Here is a 23,895-nt window from a genome sequence, read left to right on the forward strand (position 1 = left end):
AATCGACACATCTTAAATATGGAAATACCTAAGATACAGGACGGAGGTAAATAAAGACTCGACGCAGCAGTAAGGTCAGTCCTGTTTGTTAAAAACCTTTTATTAAGATATTCAGATTTTTCCTCATTTTTAATCAGTCGGGTTTCTTTTTCTCTTTACAGTAGTTAATGTGCAATTATCTTTATTACTGGGTCACAGTTAGGAATTCACAAAGTTATTGGCACTTGGAACACATGGGGGAAACACTGGCATGTACAGGGGGGGGGCAAAGGGTGTTTGGTCAGATGGGGGGAGGAGGGGGGGGGGGCAACACGGCAGGGATGGGGTACGGGTCTTTGGGGCGTGTGTGTGTGTGTGTGGCGGGTGAAGTCGGGTATTTTCTTAGACATCAGTAGAAACTACTGCTTTGTTTTTATTTTATCCTTTTTTTTTGTCGTTTACCTCCAAAAAGCTGTGCTTTCACCTTTTTCATTTTTCTGGGTTATGAAGAATAAAGAATAATAGCTCATGCTGCGAGTGCACATCTAACAATCAGACTTCGATAGTGCTTCTATGTCATAATGTACAGTTTATATATTTATATATTTATAGTGGAAAATAAAAATAAAAACTTGTAAAAGAACAGAGTTCTGCAGAGTATTTTCTTCTTTTTTTTTTTACCCAACACCACCAGAGACAAGGAAGAGAAGGAATAAAAAATATCATTCACGGCTGCTATGATCCTGTGTAACCCCCCCCCCCCCCCCCCCCGGTAGTATAACTCTGAGGTAAGACTGTGTCGACGTGGACTCTCGGCTGGTGTCCCGTTGTTCTGTAAAAACCCTGCGCTGAATGCATTCAGAATGGTCCAAGAGTCGCTCTGCTGAGGCTCCCGGTGGTTCGATTCCTGACAAACAAAAAGACTATATGTGTACCTGCTTTGTGACGGCAGCCACAGCAGCGCTGAGAGATCTGTGGGCATTAAGGTCTGCTATGGCTGACAGCTCCCGAGGTAAACTGGTACTTTTAACTGCATCGGTGACACGAAGACGAGCTTCTGCATCTCAGAGGTTTGCCCGTTTTGTATTCATTTATACATATACAATATATTTATATATATATATATATATATTTGTGAGTGTGTGTTTTGTCTCTGGTGTGTAGGGATTTGGGAAAGAGCGGAGTAAATGTTTTGTGGATAGGAGACTACAGACCTGCAAAAAGAGACGGGGGGGGGGGCATGAGGTCAGGCTGCAGCACCGAGGAAGAGGAGGAAGGCGGCTGAGCTGAGAGGAAAGGGGGGGGGGGGGGGGGGGGAGGGGGAATTCACCTCGGGATCATGATTTTAAAAAAAGAAGTAAAGTGGCTCTCAAGTTCAGCCAGTTCTTGCTCACTTAAGGACATTCAGCAGCGTCCCCACACAGAGAACATAAACCCTCTTTATCTGGCCTCAAGTGTGGAAATCAGTCGCTCGCTGGTGAAGGTAGTGGAGCCTCAGATATTTCCCGGTGGAGACCAAAAACGGAGCTAAAAAGGAGGGTGAATATCCGACTTGGCTTCACCAGACGATGCTCATATTGGTGTTTGCTGGATGTGTTTGAATGTGCCCCCACGTGAAGAGAAAAACAACTAAATAAGTGATTATTAAAGCCAAAGTTCAAGTGTCTGAGGGTGGATGTTACCACGGATCAAACACTTGTGCAACAAATGTGACGAATCAAAAACCCAACAAGCATTGTGACGTCGTGGACAGTTGGAAGGACTCCGATGTCGTCCGTCTTTAGTTCCTTCGTTGGTTTAGAAATGGAGACGTGAACATCGGGCGGATTAGCAGAACTTCTGGAGGTTTTGTGCTCGTTTGGATCGACACTGGACCATCAAATGCTCGCTGGGTGATCAGAAACCTTGAGATCTGTGTAGGAACCCGGTCTGAGTCAACTCCAACCTTCACCCCTCACCCACCTGGACTCTCCCCCTCCCTCACCCACATCATCATCATCATCATCATCATCATCAGTTTTTTACAGTAAACATATGTCATAAAGAGAAGAGAAAACGTACAAAATAAAAAAGGGAATAATAGTACAAAAAGATAAAAACAACAAAAATAAGGAACTTACAAAAAGAACCCTTACATTACATCTTGATTCCCCCCCCAAAAAAAACAAAAAGTCCCACTTCTTACTCCAGCATCCAAACCACAGACAGGAAGTGACATAGTGAGCGTGCTCAGAAAGGTGCAGAGGGCTTTGACTCTCCGGGACAGTCGAGCGCTCGCCCAAAGGTGCTTTTTTTTAATATTGTTTAAGGATTATTCCACTCGCTCCTCGTCACTTCAGTTCCTTTCTGTGGATCGGCGGCCGAGACTGAGATCAGAAACTTGGTGGATGGACGAGTCAAAGCTGCAGGTGCTCTTTTGTAAGTCACGTCAGCGGCTTTCAATCTGCCGACAGCTTTATTTGGCATCACGGCCCACACGCGGGTCCACGTTTTGGCGGGTTATTTTTGAGTCTTGTGTCGAATTGGTTACAAAAAAACAAAAACAATGAGCAGCAGAAGCGTCCGGCGGTCTGCCGCTAAGGTGCTCGGAGGAGTACAGTGATGGAGACTGTCAGTACAATCGTAGCTTCACTGCTTCTCGGGATATATCGCCCTCTGGTGGCGTTGGCAGCTACTGCAGCCACTGAGCCGCAGTAGCTGCTTTGAGCCACTCGGTGGCGTTTAAACAAAGAAAACAAACATTCAAGCAGCAGGAGCTTAATCTTTGTGGAAAAGCTGGTCCAGAACCAGGTCCAGTAAACATACTTTGGGTCGATTGATAAAGAAATGCGTTCGTGCGTATCGTCACAAGAGGATTTGATCCATGAAGAGATTTTTGATTTCAAACAGACATTCAGACTTGTAGCCTTAAAATGAAGTGAGCCCGTACAGCGCTTTGCTCGCCTCGTCCGTCCGTCAGTCGGTCCCTGATCCCCCCCCCCCCCCAGCAGCTGCAGTACAGTAAAAACCAAACATCTGGTCCAGCATTAAAACCTCGTCCCTCCCGTCCGCAGCACCTCAGTCGTACAACAATCGCAATGCAAAAATATGTGGTTCTCTTTCTCTAAACTATTTTACAGCTAACCCGCGTCTCGCCTTTCTTCTTTTTTTTGTCATTTTCTTTTTTTAAACTTGGCAACTCTACGTACAGGTGTTAATGTGGACTTGTTAGTAGCATCTCTCTGAACCCTTAAAGGACTACAGTACACCAGCTCAGATGTAGAAAAACAACAGCAACACCAAAGGAAAAATGTAAATGTGTACAAAGCTCTTCTGAAAGCGCGCATCGCTTTAAGAGAAAAACAAAAAAAAACTGTGGCCCCGCCCAACCTTCAGTCGTGAAACTGTGCTCACCGTGTTAGAGTTAAGATTCTGTGAACGGTTCCACGCATCGCTCTAAAAACATCTCCTCCAAATCAAATGAGGAAACTAAACACACGGATATTAAATAAAATATCTCTCTGTGCTCGTCGGTAGTATTCCCATAAGAAGTGTGGACGTGGAACCAGTTTGGGTCGACATGCTGACGCCCCACTAAGAACCGGTCCACACTGACAGACAGAACCCCAAATATCACAACTTACACTTCTTTTCTTTTCAAAATCTTGCACAAAAAAAACTTCTCAAAATGACAAAAACCTCTTCCAACTCCATCTTGATTTCCCGCCCGTATCATTTAAAGGACACTGGAGTCCTGTTGACCCTGAGCAGCGTCTGGCAGGCTGTCTGAGGATCACTACAGAGCTATAGAGCTACCGTCAGATTGTTTTTACAGTTTCTTCTAAAGTGAAATGCTCAGTGAATCAGAGTTCTCTCTGGTAAACAGTTACAGTGTTTATATCTGGGGCTTTTATTGTGAAAGGTAACAACAGAAGGAGTGGATCTTTGTCCCGGTTATAAAGGAGTAATAAAGTTTCTTGGTTTTGACTGTGGAGCCGCCGTGTTGTTTCGAATGTGTTCGTTCCGCACGACGTCATTGGTTGATGCCTTTAGAGGTGTAGAGAGAATCGTAGTTCTGATACATCAAATTGAACACATTTTAGCTTTTTCTGGATATCGATGACTTTCCTCCTCGATTACTCTGCTTCTTACTTTTCCATAAATTGTTTGGTTCATAAATGGCGTAAAATGCCTTTTTTTTTTAACTTTAAGGCCGAGAGGACGGCTTCAAATTTCTCCTCTTGATCAACCGACGGTTCCAAAGAAACTCAATTATCACTGAACGATTATTGTTAGAATAAGCGTTCACACGTAGACAGTCTTCTGTGTTGATTAAGGTCACAAACACTGTATTAATAACCATGTTGTATCTCCACACTGCTGCTTAATAATCGGGTCCAACCAGCTCTCATGTCTTCACCAGAAACGCTTAAAACAGGGAATAAAGGACATTGGGGTCAAACGTTCAGGACATCAAAGGATCTCCACACATTAGATATTTTAGTGCAATTTCAACTTCAAAGCTCTGGGTTTTTTCTTTACTTGTACTTTTAGGAGGCTTTGTTCCGTGATCTGGATCAATAAGCGGGTCCTGGTCTTGGAGGGGGGGGTCAGGTTTTTCGAGGGGATTCAGTGGCATTCAGCCCACGACCCCGCCCCTCTGCACACCGCCCCGCTACAGAAACAAACACGCACCCAGGTATTTATCTAGGCAGCACAGGGCCAGAGAGACGATCACCCTCCTCCTCCTCCTCCTCTTCGTCATTTGCCTCCTTTCTCTCTCCCTCCCTCTCTCTCTCTCCCTCCCTCTCTCTCTCTCTCTCCTCTCACTCTTGTCTCTTTGTCTGGATTGTGGCTTCGCTCATGTGACGGCAGACTGCCGCAATGCCTCATCTGTCCTGGGAGATTCTTAACAAACGTCGTCTCCTCCTCCTCCTCCTCTCAAGTCTAGGATGATTAGAATTATTCTTTTGAGCCCACTTGGTCACTTGGATTTAAACAGTCTGGTCGATATATTCGCCTCCTGATTGCCTGATTCTCTCACGAGGACATTCTGATTCGTCCCGGGTAAAATAGGGACAGATAGACTTCTCCTCATCAATAGTCTGATCATTTAAAGGTGCAGTAAGCACACACACACACACTGATGTGCTTGGTCAGATGCACTTACACCCATTCATCTACATATTTGCATTCCAATAGCTCACACACACACACACACACACACACACACACACACACACACACACACGGGTGAGAGTTTGGCAGGGATTTGCATTCTATGAAGAAAATGGAGTCGACACAGAAATGAAGCAGCGGTGGAGAGAAAAACAATGGTTTTACGTAATGAAGCGTCAAGGGACCGACACTATTTAGCTCCTTCCTGTGTGTGAGAGTGAGTGTGAGTGTGTGTGTTTGTGTGTGTGAGAGAGTGAGTGTGTGTGTGTGAGAGTGTGTGTATATGTGTGTGAGTGAGTGTGTGTGAGAGGGAGGGAGACAGAAATGTGTACATGAAGAGAGAGAGAGATGTAAACAAAGAAAAGCTGAGAGACGGGTGAGGGCAGAGGGAGGGAAGGAAAAGGGACAATTGAAATCAAGAGACAAAGTGTCCCCATGCAGGACGGGACGGGACGTTTAGACCAGGCAGAGATTTAGGGAGGGGAGCCAAAAGAAGTGCATTTTACATTTGAATGATTTCTATGTAGAAAGGTGCAACACTATCCTACAGAACAGATGTGTAGACTCTGGATATGTGACTCTGCAGATGTGTGTTGGTATGGAGCTCTGTGAGGCAGACAAAAACAAACAGCCACTCATCTCAACCTCTCTGCACATACCACCCACTCTCTCACACACACACACACACAGTCTCACACACACACACACACACACACACACACACACACACACACACACACACACACACACACACACACACACACACACACACACACACACACACACACACACACACACACACACACACACACACACACACACACACACACACACACACACACACACACACACACACACAGAGAGAGACCTTGCAGAGCCGAGCACCCAAACCACCCACACACAGTGACAGACATGCGCAGTCGCAGCGTGAAACCAGACACACACGTATGCAGCGCATAGATCCGCGATGCAGACCCAGCCTGGCATAGACATGCGCATTACACACACACACACACACACACACACACACACACACACACACACACACTGTCAAAAGCTCTTTGGAGTGAGGAGGCAGACATTAACATGCCATAAATGGAGATGGAGGGAAGCGAGCAGGGAGGGAAAAAAAGAGAAGAAAACTGCATACATACATTAATATGCGCACGCACACGCACACACACACACACACACACACACAGTTTGCCTATAGATGCACACACACAAAGCCTTTACAAACAGCTCCCAAACCCACAAAAAAAGCTCACGCTGCCGTACACAGCAGTATGCATGCATTCACACCAAATCATCTGAGCGTCCCAGCCAACACCCCCCCTCCCCTCCCCTCCTCCCCCCCTAGGGAGGCTCAGACTGTCCTCTTCTTCCCTCTCTCATCTCGGAATTTTCTTTTCTCATTTCAGGCGGCGGTTTTTAAACAAAGCATTGGAATATAAAGATTTCTTCTTTTTTTTTTTTTTTTAAAGGAAAACAAAAATGGAAAATGTGCAAACCTCCCCCTCCTCCCCCATTTCTCTCTCTTCTTCTTTCCTCTGTGCTCAGTAACTCAACTTGTCTTCCTAGATTGCACCATGTGCTCCAGAACAGAGGGGGGGGGGGGGGTAAAACCCCCTCCACCTCCTGACTGTAGCACCTTCAGGTGCTCGTCTCACGACCAACGCTTTTAAGGATTTTAAAAGAAATGTAAAAATGTGTAAATATACATGTAAAAAAGCAAATAGACGCGTAAACATCTTTCCTCAAACGCCGTTTTGTTACAACACTGGTCTACAGAACTGGTACCGATCCAAACGGGTTAGATTTTTGGTTCTTCTGCGGGGGAGTCTCAACGTTTCCTTTAAGAGACGGTTTAACGACAGACCCTTCACCTCGAGGGTCTGTGTGTGTGTGTGTGTCTCAGTCCAAACATCAGTATAAACTGGCGACAGTGACATTGAACAGATCTCCACAGCGTTTATGTTGCCACTCTGGCAATAAGGTGCTTGAGGTTTCTTCTCATTTCTAAATAAAATAAAAACACACCAGAAAAAGGCCAAATAAGCGTAAAACATGTCAGTTCTTTAAACGTCTAGTATGCAACAAACAAATCTATAATATGTCAAGTTGTTTCTTTTGGGGGTTTTAAAGTGTTTGGCAAGATTGTCACACTTTAAAAAAAGAAACATTTTGGATACGATACGTTTTTTCGCAATTGGGAATTTCGCAACATTAATAATCAAACGGCAGATATGCAAACTAAACGCACAGGGAACGCAATATAAAAAAGGCAAAAATGATTAATAGATATTATGACAGTGATGTAACAGCTGGATTATCTTTCAAATTAAAACACTCAACGCGTTCCTTTTTTAAAATGTTGGCACCTTTGACCTTCTGCGTCATCACACGAGTGAACCCTAGTGACTAGTGAACCCTAGTGTTCGCTAGTGAACCCTAGTGACTAGTGAACCCTAGTGTTCGCTAGTGAACCCTAGTGACTAGTGAACCCTAGTGTTCGCTAGTGAACCCTAGTGACTAGTGAACCCTAGTGTTCGCTAGTGAACCCTAGTGACTAGTGAACCCTAGTGTTCGCTAGTGAACCCTAGTGTTCGCTACTAAACGCTAGTGAACCCTAGCATTCACTAGTGTTCATTTAAGAAGCTGGAATCAGAGAATTTTCCCTTTTTTCCCCTAAAAAAAAAAGACAATATTTGGCGATTAATAGATGAATATTTGCAGCTCTAATAACTTCCACCTGACGGGTGTGTGACGTCTGACATAAGGATCACCTTCATGTTGATTGTCTGGGAGTGATTTTACGATTAAAAGAGAGTTTAAACTGAAACCGGGTGGAAGTGACACTAAACAATAGAAAACGGTTCACCTGGAGCCGCTGTGTTCAATCCTCCTCCAGCTGATGAGTGTATTCAGCGTGTTCTCGAGGTCAGTGTTTAGGAGAAACCTAACCTAAAAGCCGCCATTTAGCGACGCGAGTATTAAAAAGGCGAATACGTCGTTTCTTCTTCGAGTTCTATTATTTATCATTCTTAATACCTCCCATGTAGCCAGATAAAGAGGAACCGTCAAACCAGCAGACAAAACTTTGGTGACAGTTCACCATCCGATCTAACGCAGCCTCATTAAATGAATTTAAGGCGAGTGCTCGCACGTGGCGAGCGACGGCCCTCTCCGCTCTGCTTCTGTGTAATTCCCCTTTAATTCCCATGCTGCTCTGCTGTACTGTAGCTGATGCGGCTGACAGCGCCCAAATGCGCATTAGCGCGCGCTCACCGCTGTGATGGGTGAATGAATCGACCAAGCGTGTGTGAAAACACACCGTCTGGCCTCCCCCCCCCCCCTCCCCTCTCTCTCTGCAGCACACACACACACAGAGCTGTATTCCTAGCAATGTACCAATGCCTGAATTAGCACCATTGTCCACGCCAAGCGAGCATCCAGGCTGCAGAGCCTGAGGAGACTTGCTCTGCTAACGGGCCGCGGATATTCTCAAGGAAAACTATTTAAACATGAGCTGGAAACAAAAAGAACATCAACGCTGCACACACACACACACACACACACACACACACAAAAACTCGCTTTTGGATATTTCTTAACTTTCCTTCAGACTTTAAAAAAAGGGGTGATAATCAGAGATATAAATTGGATTTCAGCTCGTAGTTTTTTCTCTGTTTTTTGTTGCGTTTTTTTAAAATAAAAACACTTCTTTCTGATTCGTACAAAAAACGTAGCTCGATTGTACTCATACCGCAGGAAGTAACACAGTGCATTTAAACTCTTTGACAATCATCGGTAACAAGTTTCCTCTCCTTCAGGAGGCGTGGCAAAAATAATAAAGAACAATTAAGATCTTAAACACAAAAGTAACTGAAATGGTCTTTTTGAAGGGAGGTTGAGGGGAAAAGGTTTTTTAAGACAAATATTATTTTTTTCCCGTCAGTCAGAACTCACCAGCAGAATAAAGTAAGAGGCTGGTGGATCAGTTTCCCAGCATGCCCGGCAGCGGGTTAAAGAGCAGCGTAGGTGGGGGCGGGCGGAGGTCGGGGGCATCGTAAACCATGCCAATATACATATCAATATTCATTTCAACCCCCCCGACCTCATCAATCCCACGCTCTCAGAGAAGCTTTCATCTCCAGACGAATAAACGAAGGAAAGAAAGAAAGAAAGAAAGAAGGAAAAAAGAAGGCTCACTCAACCTCCTCTGACTTCACGAAGCCGCGGGTCGGATGCTTCGCCACGCATACATTCAATATCAAAAACAACAGTGTTACCGGAGTTTGGGGAAGGAAATATCACTTTCTGCAAAACAGGATTACCCCCCCACCCCCACCCCCACCCAACAAACCCCCGGGAATGTCTGTGATTGATCATGGTAAGAAAAGGGGCCGTAGTGACAGTACACACCTTCAAAAACATAAAAAAATAAAGGTTGAAATAGTTAGAAAGGTTGCAGAGGAATGAGGAGGTTGGGGGGTGTTCCCACCTCCTCTCTCTGCTACCTTTCTCTCTGTCTTTCTATCTCTCTCGACCGGAGAGGTGGGACAACCCGAAGTGAGGCATTCTGGGCAGTTGAGAGACAAATGTGGACAAACGAAGGAGGGGAAGCAGAACAAGTTGAACCGAAAAAAGAGGTGTAAAAGAAGGAATAGACCCCCCCCCCTTCCCCCCATCAATCCGTCCATCTGTCCCCTCATCTGTCCGTTCACTCACTCAAAACAAAGTGCTGCCGTCTCCTCCCGCCCCGTGCAGGGCGTCCGCTTGCGTGGCTCCGCCCCCTGCCTCGTTATGGTTGGCGGCGGCAGCCGCCGCCGCCGCCACCGCTTCCAGGGAGGCGGGGTCAAAGCCTTGCTCCGCCCCCAGCGCGTCGGCCTCCATCTTCACGCTGTCGGCCAGGAAGGCGGAGTAGGCGTCGCTGTCGGCCATCAGCAGCTTGAGCTTGGGGATCCAGCTCTTGCGGACGACGCGGCGGGCGTTGGTGCACATGTCGGCCGCGATGGCGTTCATCTCGCTCTCCTTGAAGCTCGGCGCAAAGTTCTGGCAGTAAACTGGAGGACGGAAAAGAGAGGAAGATGTAAAAAGAAGGAGGAGGACGGATGGCGAGGAGCCAGCCGCAAAGGGCAACTTAGCATGAAGGCTGCTCCAAAATTTCAGCGAGATGTAACTCAGAGTATTTATAGTATTAAAGATGGTGTGTGTGTGTGTGTGTGTGTGTGTGTGTGCGTGCGTGACTCACATTTGACAGCGTGCAGCACTCTGTTGTCCAGGGGTTTACGACTGGGGTCGTTGGTTGAAGAGCGGATGCCGGTCCCACAGCTGTTAGCCAGAGTGCTCCTGAGCAAAGAAACAACAACAACAACATTAAATAATCTCAGTTATTGGGGATAAATGTATTCAGCTCGATGTGCCGAACACGTACCTGTCAAAGAAAGCGGCCAGCAGGCGTCTGAGCAGCACTTTGTGGCGCGTGCCGGCGCTGACGTGGCAGTTCATGAGCTGCGCGCGGGAGATGAACACGGAGGTGCCGCTCACCAGCTCCAGCTTCTCGGCCGGGTCGCCCTCCTCGTACATCTTCGGGTGGCAGCGGTTGCCGATCTGGCTGATGAGCTCGGCGGGCAGCGACGCAAGGTCCTGCCGGGACCGGGCTCCTCGGCCCCCCCGACCGCCGCCGCCGCCCGAGTCCGGGGCCGAGTCCGGAAGGGCCTCGACCCGCTCGCCTACCACTGAGGAGGGACAACGACGGGATTGTTTTTAAAACTTCCTTACATGTTACAAAAAATGCAGATATATTTTTCTAATTCAGGAAGCTACCGTTAATTACAACAGGTTCTGGAGGGAATATACTTGTTTCTGATTGGCTAAGAGTGTGCACATAATGAACCCAGCTGTAATTTTAACCGTGATACGAGATGATTGTGCTGAAGGAGGATCTGCAGCACAGAGGAACCCTCGCTGCACTCTGCATCGCGTGCTTCTCTGCCTTCACTCGTGCATTAACACGTGCACTTCCTAAAGTGTCTGTTATTCTTACTTCAGAGAATACGAGTTCAGCTGGATATCAAACCCTCCGATGACTCAGTGGATCCACAGGAAACGACGAGCATCTTTAAAATCAATTAAACCTTCAGACCAAACATTGGTCAAATGCTGTGGTGCACAAACGTCTGGAAGAAAACCTTCTTTGTAACTAAACTCCTGATGATACTGTTCACATCTCCTGTGTTTAAGAAATAAACTTCAGTGTTTTAACACAAAACAACCTCCGATCGTCTCCTTTAGATCAAACTATCCCCAAGAGTTCAACAAACTTTACAGGACTGGGTCTTAATAAATAAATGTACAACATGTACCTCTGAGATGTAGTACAGTATGAAGTACAATATGTACCTCTGAGATGTAGTACAGTATGAAGTACAATATGTACCTCTGAGATGTAGTACAGTAGAAAGTACAACATGTACCTCTGAGATGTAGTACAGTAGAAAGTACAACATGTACCTCTGAGACGAAGTACAGTAAAAAGTACATGTACCTCTGAGATGAAGTACAGTAAAAAGTACAATATGTACCTCTGAGATGTAGTACAGTAGAAAGTACATGTACCTCTGAGATGAAGTACAGTATAAAGTACAACATGTACCTCTGAGATGAAGTACAGTATAAAGTACAACATGTACCTCTGAGATGTAGTACAGTAGAAAGTACAACATGTACCTCTGAGATGTAGTACAGTATAAAGTACAACATGTACCTCTGAGATGTAGTACAGTATAAAGTACAACATGTACCTCTGAGATGTAGTACAGTAAAAAGTACATGTACCTCTGAGATGTAGTACAGTATAAAGTACATGTACCTCTGAGATGTAGTACAGTAGAAAGTACAACATGTACCTCTGAGATGAAGTACAGTAAAAAGTACAACATGTACCTCTGAGATGTAGTACAGTAGAAAGTACAACATGTACCTCTGAGATGAAGTACAGTAAAAAGTACATGTACCTCTGAGATGAAGTACAGTAAAAAGTACAATATGTACCTGAGATGAAGTACAGTATAAAGTACAACATGTACCTCTGAGATGTAGTACAGTATAAAGTACAATATGTACCTCTGAGATGTAGTACAGTATAAAGTACAACATGTACCTCTGAGATGTAGTACAGTATAAAGTACAACATGTACCTCTGAGATGTAGTACAGTAAAAAGTACAACGACGAACCTGCCGCTCCGGCGTTCAGCATGCTGTACATGGTGTACATGTTGCAGATCTGTCGGTACTGCTCTTCGGCGCTCTCGTCCGCCACGTCGTCCTCCTCCTCGTCATCGTGGTAGCTGATCGGCGAGTCGCTGGTGTACATGCTCAGCGTGCCCGGGCTCGTGCCCTCGGGGGTCCCGCCGTTCTGGTTGTTGTGGTTACTGTTGAGTCCGGCTCCTCCCATCGAAGAGGCAACGCCGCCGCCCACCATGCCGGCATTAGCTGCAGGTCCGCGCCCAGAGGCATCCTGGGTAGTGTTGTTGGAGGAGGAGCACGAAGAGGAGGAAATGTAGCGAGCAGCCTTCCTCATCCCACCTCCCCCCCCTGACCCGCCTCCGCTGTTGCCCCCCTCCCACAGCCGCTTGGCCACGGGGGTGCAGACCACAGAGTAGGGAGAGCCCTCCTGCTGAGGGGGGGAGACAGAGAGACAGAGAGAGAGAGACAAACAGAGGGAGAGAGAGAGAGAGAGAGAGACAGACAGACAGAGACAGAGGGAGAGAGAGAGACAGACAGACAGACAGAGAGAGAGACAGACAGACAGACAGACAGACAGAGAGACAGAAACAGAGAGACAGAAGAGAATTAAGACAAAAGTAACAACCGTAAACAAAAGATCTTGACAGCAAACAATAAAGTTTATTATTAATTACTAATTAATTATTAAGCGTTCAGTGGCCTAAATGCTAAAACAATCTTCGACATGACTTCAAAAATGAAATTGAAAATTAAACTTTTATCTTTTCAAACAGGGTCAGAAAGTAACACTTGCTAATAGTTTGATTATATGACAAACGACTCAATAAGACGCCGACTCACGAAGGTCCCGCTCACAGATTCCTTGTTTACTTCAGACTGCAGATTCCTGGATGTGTTTAATTACCTCATCAGTGTATCGGTGTAACACCTACCTGCTGTGAGGTGGGCTGAGGTGTGGAGGCCATCTGTTCCGTCTTCACCTTGGACACGAGGGGGAGGGGCGTGAGACAGGAGGCGGGCCTCCCCGCGGCCGGAGCGACCACGCCGACTCCTCCGCCGCCGCCCCCGCCGCCCATCGTCTGAGTGACGGGGCTCTGGGGCTCGGTCTCCTCGGTGTGGAGGCCCTGGGAGTCACAGCTTGGAGACGAGACCTGGAGGTGTGTGGGTGACATGAGGGAGGATCTTTATGAACATACACACAATATATATATATCAAGCCGCCGCTTCCTGTTGTTATTCCTTTGTCGAACCTCTAAAGTACCGACAGCAGAACCTATATGACTTCAAATGTCTGGAACATTTATAAACGTGTGCACTTATACTATGATTAGATAAAAAAATCTTATTTAGCTTATTAAGCTACTGTTCTGGCTGATTGTAACACTTAAAGCTTCTTAATCTTAAAATGGTTTCGTAGAAAACATTATTTATTCGAGCTGTAATTCAAAAGATAAAAGCTAGATTAATCAATAAGGAAATTAATCTTTAGCTAAGCCCCGCCCCTAAAGCATCCCCTGCTTTATGGTCTGTTTGACTCTAAATGGACCATAATGTACTAAATGAACATCATGCTGTATTGAAGAAGACTTGAAACTAGAGATTGAGACCATAAACTCATGTTTACAATGTTTACTGAGCTAATAAATCAAGAGAGAAGTAGAGTCATTTTCTCATAGACTTCTATACAACCAGAGGAGTCGCCCCCTGGTGGACACTAGAGAGAATGCAGCTTTAAGACAGGTTTTCTGCATTGGCTTCACTCGGCAGAACTGGAGTTTGCCGCCTGTACCACACAAAGTTCTCCATAGAACTTTAAAATACACACCATGTTCTTTCAGAGAGTTAATCGTGTTAATCTGGTTGCTGGAGAAGCCGAACTCTGCAGAAAACCCCGTCTAATAACCAGCGACACATCCTGCAGCAGGAAGTACCGGCATGTTCCCGAACATACATAACTTAACACATAGCTGCTGCCACAGCCCCTCCGTGTCTGGAGGTGTGAAAGGGTACTTCAAGAAAATCACTTTTTCCTCGTTAATATGTAGATTTATGCAGCGCAGCACTTCAAATCTAATCGGATCATCTGCTACTGTTACAGAGGGTACCGCTTAGTGTCAGTGCGACGTCTCAATTATTCTTGAGTCGCGAGGACGTGTCTACAAACAGGAGACGCCCCCTGACAACACGATGCCACGCAGAGTGTCTCACACATGTGCCATGGTGGCAGCACATTAAGACAGAAGCTATTTTATTAATGTCTGGATTATAAATTATTCAGGTTTATTACATTTTAACCAACTAGTGCCATTCTAGGTACTTTAAACCAAAATACCTTATTATGAAGTATAGATACTGATTTATGTTACTATTCTAACTCATTGTACCCCGAAAAACATGCAAAAAGGCCCCAAAATATGCAACTCAACTGTATATACTACTAACTGTGTACTTTCACTTTAGAGGAAAACATTGTAGTAGTCACACTAGTGAAACACACTCATCTCATCTGCTCGAGTAGACTCCAGGGAGGTGAAGAAGAGTTAAATTGCAGAGTCCGAACAACATGTCAAGACAGTCTGCAGAGCCCTCAAGCCCCGCCCCCCTCAGCTGCACGCAGCGCTTGTTTATTCAAAGTTTATTAATATTGAACGTGTCACGTGTCTAAATTGCACCAAATTCGACAACGTGGGTCCCAAGCAATACACCCACAAAGTGTGAAGTAGATCGGATGAGGCGACAATTATAGTTCTACAGTTCTGCACCTGCACTTAAATCATTTATTTTTAAGAAACGCTTCGTCGGCAGCTCACCTTGAGGAAAAACTCCGTGCCTTTCTCCATGATCTGCTGGATCTGGAGGAAGCCGGCGGTGTACATGAGCAGGAACTGGTCCCCGACGTTCATGCTGAGGCGCCCCGTGTAGCAGAAGGCCAGGATCTGCTGGAAGCTCTGCGGCTGCACGGCCGGCGGCAGCTCCACCACCGAGCTCTTCCCGCCGGCGTTGAACAGATCCCGGAAGTAGGAGCTGCTGGCCGCCAGCACCGCGCGGTGGGCCTGGGGGGTAAACAGGCGCGTCACAAGGGTGTGAAGATATGTAGATTTGAGATTGTAAAGCCATGTCGTAAACACACAGCTTGTGTGCGCACTGCGCAGTCAAGTATGTGGAGGTAAGAAACCAAAACAACATGGACTTCATCTATTTTGAACTGCAATGGGAAGAAGAATTAGTATCGATCATACGAATTGTTTCCAACTGAAAAGGAATCGTTTCAGGCTACAGTTAATTCTGAAATGAAGCCAAATTTCTAATTGCAGCCTTACGAATTCTAAGTGTATTGAGCAGTAGCAGAGCCATATTATTTATTCCCATTGTGAGAGAGGAGGCCAAAGGGAGCTCAGGAAATCCATTAGAAATGATTTAAAGCAGGACGACGACGACCTGAGTCATATTTCCCTGTTTTACCGATTGATTCCAAAACGCTGTCAGCATCTCCACTGTGGAGCTAATTAGGTCTCACTGCAGCGCTCACAACCTCCAGGGCCATGAGCGGAGAAAAAAAAAAAAAATGAAAACCAAAACCTTCCCAGACATGTTGGTAAAAAAGAAACTGCATGCAAGAAAAGTATGTGCAAAAAACATGAAAAATAAATGTATTTAAACTATCTTTTCTTTTGATCACAATCCTACTTTGGCCCCTCCTTTATCCTATAACACTTTCCCAGTTTTAATCCTGCGTTACTTGTTCATTCATCTCTTGTTCTATGCCAAAAAGAATCCGTATCGCTGTCTTTTCTCGCCTGTATAAAGGTTTCAAATGTTTGATAACTCATCCTGCAATTGGAGCTCCGGGCGTTCCTCTTTCTTTAAATTAGACCTCAGCCACAGGTTAGCGAGTATGGTTTAGATAACGCTAACCTGTGGAGACGTGCATGAGCTCGTTACATGACCAATAGGCTGATAAATAAGAGCACTGTGCAGCTCCCGGTAGAACTTTTCTCGAATAGGTAACAGGTATAAAAGGACCTTGAAGGCGTGTCCCTTGACCACCACGGAGACATCACAGTAGAGGCCCTGCAGCCGCTGTTCGTTCAGACACTCCAGGATGTTGTTGCCAAAGTTAGGGATCGCCATCTGCAGCGTCTGAGCCATAACGCTCTGCCCAGCACCACAGGGTCTGCAGGACACAGAGAGGTAGAGGGTTAGGGTCAAGACAACAGGACCGACGGCATTCAGAGGGTATAGAGAGAGGAATGGAGGGGATGTAGGGCAGAGGAGGGAAGGAGGCAAGGAAGGGGACGTATTATAGTAATAATAAACCGATGAACTTGCATATCACCTCGTTAAAAAACTACAAAGTTCATAATTCCTTCTGTAATATCTGTTCTATACAGCTGAGAAAACATGTCCTTCAGACAGCTTCTCACCAACACTACATTTTACACGATTACATTTGAACACATCGTGATATACTCATTCTTACTGAACAGAGCTTGAACGCATCACGATGTAACTCAATGCAACTCAATGCAACCTCCGTTAACCGTTAGCTCCGTTAATTAGCCGAGCAGGACTGTGCCGCCCACCGGCTGCTAACAGCTAACGCTAACTAGCTCTTCTCCTGCCGATTTCAACATGCAATAGTTATAAATTAATAGATGACGTGAAGTCAGATGGGTGCATAAACTCGCTGATACCCAATCCAACTTTTTAGGCTGTATCCAAGGCCTTTCTGACACTGGTATCGGAACAACTCTTAAAAGTTTAACAGTTAACAAACTATGAGAATTTTGACCAATTAGCGTCAGATATAAAAAATAAATAACATTGCAAAAGGTTTAAGAGTAGTGCCGTGTCAGTACGATGGGAATAGCTGGTCCACCTTAAAGGTCAGTCCACCTTTAGTGAACCAGAGTTGTCTAACCCCCTTCGGTGTGGTTGAGGACGCAGGAGCTTGGCTTGGGTCTTGAGGAGTTGGAGCATTTAAGTGTGTAGGGTGTGAAAGTAATATACCAGGCTGAACACCCACGTGTCGTCCTCTTTGTTTACCTCTCTGGCTTCCACTGGTTACCCCGTGTTTAACGTCACATTACTATGAATTGTGGGTAATTCCCTGAGACAAAGTCTGCAGAAATGCGGGCTTACGGAAAGTCTTCATAAAAGGCTCAAAATGTCTGCGAGAGACTCAAACACTCGATGATCTGACAGCGGGACAGAACTAAACCCTTTACGGACATAAAGTCAACCGTGATGGATTCAACCCGTTTGTGCTTCTCGTTATCTTCAACCACAGCACCTCTGCAGACTAAGCACTGATCCTGTCGGCTAACGAGGGTCGGCTATCGGTCGGGGAAAAACAGAACCCTAAGTTAGCATCAGTGGGACGGATAGATGAGTGAAGGTGAGGAGGAGCGTGAAGAAGTGATGAGGAGGAGAGGGCGAGGTAGCACCACAGAAGAAGAAGAGGAAACGGTAGATAAAAGGAGTAATGAGACGAGAATACAAAATAAAAACTGGAACAAGTGCAAGAGGCAAACAAGACAGAAATGAAGAGGAGACAGACTTGAAATACATAAACAGGGTAATTGAAGCGTATGATGATTAATGACTAAAGTATTTGGTAAACAACTTTAATTCAAAACTCCAACTTCGAAATGAAAGAGAATTTTGGGCCACCAGCAGTTATGTAAGCCGTCTTTCTGGGCTTTTTTTTTTTTAACCTTGTTTCATTACATCTAATTCACAGTTAATAGACTGTTTGGTGTTTTTTGGCCTACTTCGTTGTGTTCTCAGTCAAAACACAGTCTCTTACATAACTCGTCTCCTTCATCATCCGGCAGAGACGCCGGTGATCAGAGGAGGAGGAGGAACTGTCCAACTAGTGACAGAAAAACAAACAAGGGAATAGATCTCACAATTGATTTTTGCTCAAAGGCAGAGGGCATTGTTCTTGGCTGGACCCTTTTATTTTAGTCTATAAATGCACAATGTATACTTAGATCTACTTTAATGTGGAATAACGTCTATTCTAGCCCGTGTAATGGTTCTAAATAGCGGACCTCTTAACTCTTAATTAGTGACGATATTTGGTGCTTTTGTAGTCAACTAAATAGTGAAACAGAAGGCTCTAGTATTTGGTGTTAGGCAGACTGAAATGTATTCATGTCTGATATTAGAGATGAACTATGAGCTGTTTACAATAACTAATAATACATCATTAAAACTACTAATGACAGCATTAGTTTTAATCAATGAAAATAGAATATTTTATTTCCTTATCATTTGAATTTTGTGTTTTTATAAAGAAGAAAAAAGACACTAAAGTACTATAACAAAATAAAAGTATAACATTTTGTATTTTTGATGGTTTAACTGACTTCAGAGCGGTTTAAATGACTTTTTGGGAAAGAAAGTCTGAATCCTTGTGGACCAGCTGCTCTAATCAAACAACGTGGATCAATGATCAGCTGTTAGTATCGGCTCTAAAGGTTATGTTGTTTGTTGGGTATGAATGATGAGTTAGAGTCCTGATGGGCAGCTGGCTCCTTGCATGGTAGTCACTACCATCAGTGTATGAATGGGTGTCAACGGGTGAAATATGACATGTGGTGACTAGAAAAGCACGAAACAAGTACAAGTCCAACAAGGCAAACGGGATAACGTCAACTTGAGCATGAAGTTGAATTCATAGAAAAGGTTTCTGATGACTTCAAAGCAATGAAACAAACAGGTCTGGACCACCTGTGCATCGGGTTCGCACCAGAGAGAAAATTGGCGAATGCAGCAAAGTTTGTCCCGAATCACCCGAACAAGTTAAGAACGAATCTGTACGCACGATTGGTTTATCGCACGAGGCCCAACGCCTCCAATTAAAGCCTTACTTTAAATCCTCATACTGGGACAGCCAAATTAACACAACGTACAATTACAACTCTTTCACTATATACTCTAACGCTATGGACGTAAAATAAAGCTTAGCTTAAATGTTGTCATCACGTCGTGCACCTCTGAATTGTTTATAATTTGGCACAAAAAAATGACACTATTTACATGTCTTTATGATTCTTTACAGTTAATTTAGTTTGCACATCAGCAATAATGCAGTGGTTGTAGCTTCCAGGTGTGAATGTGAAGCAGTGTGCAGTATGTATAGCGTGCACGCTCAGCAGAACCTTTCCCCGTTGATAAATACAGGTGGGCTTCAGCCGTCCTGGGCTGCAGACTAACGCCTACAATAAGGGCAGCGCTGAGGATTAAAGGGCCATCAGCATTTCATCATAATTAATTTTAAAACTTTATTGCAACCCATTAACTGTGAGAGATATAGGCATAGTAAGCATGGCACTGGGTTATGAGAAAGAGTAAAGCATGGCTACTTACAATGCTAGCGCTACACATTTCATCTTTATACACACACACACATATATACACACACAGACACAGTTAAGGTTAAAATAACAACCATAGTTGGTTATCAGCATCTCTGGGCGTTTGACAGTTAGAATAAGTCACTTAAAGATTGGGCAAATGCTAATATTTAGTTTGAGTACTGATTGTGAGAACTACCATTATGATATAATCATGCTTAATTAATTGGGCAACAACAAAAAAAATACAATTAAGACTGCAGGCAGAGTGATTATTGGATCGGGAGCACTTTGTACAATATGATCTGAATAATATATGCCATCATATCAAAACACTATTAGCGCCTGAGTGTATAAATTACAGTTCTCAACCACTTGTTAAAAATCGATGATGTTTTGACATTACTTCCAGGCCATTGCGCCTTCCACATTATTGTACCTCGACAGTCTGCGTCGATGTAGAGATCAATATGCGTCGCATTAATGTGCATATTATCCAACTGAAAGTGGCTCAGAGTGACATTTTCTCTGTGCATTCTGGGTCTTATCCAGTGTTGGTTTACATGCATTACTGCTACTTTATAATTATTATATCAGGACGTGGATTTATGTCTTTCAGCAGGATTAAGATTTTAAAAATAGCTGGATTTGACCTGTGCACTGGCTGGGAAAACTACTTAAGAACTAAAAATGCATGATTTGCACTGTCTGCTCCTTTCACATCTGCACTCCCCCGCGGCCTTGAGCGAGCGATTGAACCGACTGAAGCGTCCCAGTGGAGCTCCTCGACCAATAGCAGCTGCCTCTGGCTGTTTCCAGGTGTAAATACGTGCAACCGGCGTGAATAATAAGCAAGACAAAGCATTTGTAGAGAGAAAATCTTCCCTCAAGAAGCAGCACAGCAAGTTCTACGGTTAACAAAACAAGCACCAGCATTTGTGATAACAACAACAACTTTCAAGCTGCTATTTTTGTAGCTCGAACAGCAACAACTTTCTCTTTCACTCGAGTGAACCGCACATTCCTCACTTTGATTTATAAATACTGTGGAGCGTGCACATCCTAGCAGAAACCTTTAACTCCTCGCGGGTCAGAGAGGTCACAACAACTTCCAGGAAACATAAAAGGAGAGTTAATTCATACCACTTGACCCTTGGCCTGTAGTTCCCATGTGACCTATTATATGCTCTGCGTGTGTGTGTGTGTGTACTTTACAACTTTTAAAGTTCACTTCTAGTGCCACACACTCTGTTTGCTCTGTGCAGACTAACACACAGGCTCCAGCTAACAGCCAAACACCCTAAAAGAAGAAAGCAGTAGTAGCTCGATAGCTGCAGTCAGCTAGCTGTTATTATATAAACTATTCTGAATCAACACAACACAACACATGTGATATCAGCATCAATCACAACCGAATCACGCTCAGTTTCCTGGTTTTTTGGAGAGGTTAAAAGGTGGCCTGTTAGCAAGTAGCAAGCTAAAGCTATAGGCTAACACTGGCATGAGAACAACACTTCGCCAATATAAATAGAAACAAAAAATGCCTTTAAATCGCATTTTTTAATGAACTCCTGCCCTGTGTGGCCGTTTGTTTTAAAGGCTTAAACTGCTGCATTTTTGCACCGACACTGGTGGGAGGAGACAAGCCACCAGAATGTGGCTAAAGTGTGTAGCCTCCCTGGAGCTCGACTCAGAGACTTTTTTTTATTTACCCACATTAATTATACATTAATTATAATCTCACATGAAGAGAGAGAGACTGGCAGAACCACCGCAACACACACGTGTATCGTCCGATGGAGGAGGGGCACGAATTCTGCCACCAAAATAATCTGCCACTAAAATAGTCGAAAGGATGAAATATTTAGGTCTTCTCTCTCTCTCCGTGCCAAGCGCGTGTCTGTCCGTTAAGACTCGTCTCCTTCCTCCTAACAGCCGAATGGCAGTTACGGGACAGACTCACGTTGTCCGAACAAAAAAAAAAAAAATGTCGCCTATGATATATCACAGCGAATTAATTATTCATTAAGAGTCGTACTCAGCCACACGGTTGTAAAAACGTTTACGCTAACGTAGTCTTTATTTTAACCCCGGTGAGTCTGTCTGGTACTCCATCTTTCTTTCTTTTTTTGCCCGACATCAACAGGTCATCCCGGGACACAAAATGCGCGAGACAGGACGGATGGATCCCGGCATGGCGAGAGAGAAGAAGAGGGGAGGAAAGGAGTTAAGGAAAAGTAGGCTGTATAATCTTAACCCCCATTTTTTTTTTTTACTGTCAGGACACCGAGATATTTGGGCGAATTAGCAGTTGTTTTATTTATTTATTTTATTAAGAAATTGTAAACTGTACCACTATTTTTTTAGAAGAAAGTTAAGGAATGCAGGATTACAAAAAAAGAGAGCAGGACTCAAGTCACTCACCGAGGAGGAGAGGAAAGGAGACGAGTAGAAGAGAAGCCGGTGAAGTGGTTAAAGTTTGGTCGGTCCCCGTGAGCCCATCCCCCCATAGATAGTAGCTAACACACAACTTTACCACCCATCCCCTAAAAACAATAAAACAACAATAGCTTAACCTCCCCACACTCCAACACACCGCCACCATTACACCCTTCTGACCAAAACCACCCATCCGAATTCATGATGGCACCCCGCACACACACATACACACAGTTCGGGTCTCGGACAACTGACCGACCCTGCGAGAACCGTTTGTCCTCGTTGACCCGCCGCACTCAACTCACCCCTTCTCGGGCTGTATTCTACGTGTATATATCCGCCGGTAGAAGTGACTCAATGGAGGGGCCCCAGCTGCAGAATTAAAGCGGTCCAACGTCTCCCCTCCGCCTCGCTACAGGCAGCCATTCATTGTGACTGTAAGGAGAGAGAAAAAAAAAAAAAAAAAAAAGCCCCGTGAACCAGCAGCCGGAGCACGCACGCGCGCACAATATCATGCGTACACATACAGGCGTTTACACGTGCGCGCGCGCACACTCACGCATGCAGGCGAGGAGAGAGAGCGCTGAGCTATCGAGGAGGAGGAGGAGGAGAGGAGGGATTTTTTTTTGGTTTAATTCTCCCAGGGGTTGCAGACAGATCGCAGAGCTACTGATCGGCCAGACAGACAGACAGGTAGACAGACAGACAGGTAGACAGACAGACAGACAGACAGACAGACATTCTGCATCGTCTCATTTGCCAGCGCTGCAACCGAATTAACACCTTCTGTACTGTGGGCTCATTTTAACATACAAATAATGAGTAATCTGGTAATAATACATTATTATATTCCCAGACTTTAAACTTCCTCTATACAAAACATTTAAAACAATACTACACCTTGTAAATGTATCACGTCAAATAAAGCTTTGTAATAATTTAAACCAAATGTACCTTTGGTGGTTTTATAGGCTCACTTTGTTTACCTCAACACATTGCACCTCCCCAAAAAATAACTTGGCAGCTGAACAATAATTCGGATGAGTAAGGGCAGAAAAGTTGACTTCAGTGCACGTGGAAATGCTGTTTTTTTTGTATCCAGTCACAACAAATGTGACATAACTATAATTAATCAGTCATTATTTATTTTTATTTCATTTTAAATTAGCCTATATTATATTATTATGAATCCAGCCTAAACAGAGGCTAGTCATTATACATATATATATATATATATATATATATATATATTTTTTTTTTTTTATTTTTAAATGTATATCAAGGTAATGCAACTAACGTAAAAAATGAGATTACATTTTGAGGGAGTAACGGATTACAGGTTTTTTGGACCCCGCACGCGCCGCTGCAGCCAGGTAGACGGGCATGCGTCCCCAGCCGACCCGACCGTCTGGAGCCCCACCCACCAGTCAACCCCCCCCCCCCCCCCCCCCCCACACACACACACACACTCTGTCACTACACTCACCGGCGATTCCGCTGTCTTTAACTTGTGTCCGTGATAGCGGCGCGCGCGTCTAGACTCCGGACAGGTGAGCCCTCGGGGGCCTTCCAGGTGCTGCGCTCACAGAATGCTGAACAGGATGAGACTGCATTCATTCGGGCACGGTACTGCGCGCGCCCGCTCTCTCTCTCTCTCTCCCCCGTCATGCCAAATACTATTAACTCTATAATTCTCCTGTGTCA

At 44.8% G+C, this 23,895-nt stretch overlaps 1 protein-coding gene across 3 annotated transcripts; it reads right to left on the reverse strand.

Moving 5' to 3' along the window:
- Positions 1 to 70: 70 nt before the first annotated feature.
- Positions 71 to 23,829, reverse strand: nacc1b (nucleus accumbens associated 1, BEN and BTB (POZ) domain containing b). 3 transcript variants are annotated; one of them, XM_076083001.1, is made up of 9 exons: positions 23,678 to 23,829; positions 22,177 to 22,626; positions 16,412 to 16,562; positions 15,199 to 15,441; positions 13,321 to 13,539; positions 12,377 to 12,818; positions 10,574 to 10,877; positions 10,391 to 10,488; positions 71 to 10,202 (listed from the first exon to the last, which is right to left on the reverse strand). In XM_076083001.1, the coding sequence occupies exons 2-9, from the start codon at positions 22,260 to 22,262 to the stop codon at positions 9,868 to 9,870; spliced, it is 1,878 nt and encodes a 625-aa protein (XP_075939116.1). In that variant the 5' UTR covers positions 22,263 to 22,626; positions 23,678 to 23,829; the 3' UTR covers positions 71 to 9,867. The 3 variants fall into 3 exon arrangements, with proteins under 3 accessions (XP_075939116.1, XP_075939117.1, XP_075939118.1); XM_076083002.1 differs by lacking the exon at positions 23,678 to 23,829 and having other exon boundaries at positions 22,177 to 22,819; XM_076083003.1 differs by lacking the exon at positions 23,678 to 23,829 and having other exon boundaries at positions 22,497 to 22,817.
- Between the last annotated feature and the right edge of the window lie 66 nt (positions 23,830 to 23,895).

This window comes from Anarhichas minor, unplaced genomic scaffold (assembly GCF_050575085.1).
Source record: "Anarhichas minor isolate MPS153535 unplaced genomic scaffold, ASM5057508v1 ptg000114l, whole genome shotgun sequence".
Lineage (NCBI taxonomy): Eukaryota > Metazoa > Chordata > Actinopteri > Perciformes > Anarhichadidae > Anarhichas > Anarhichas minor.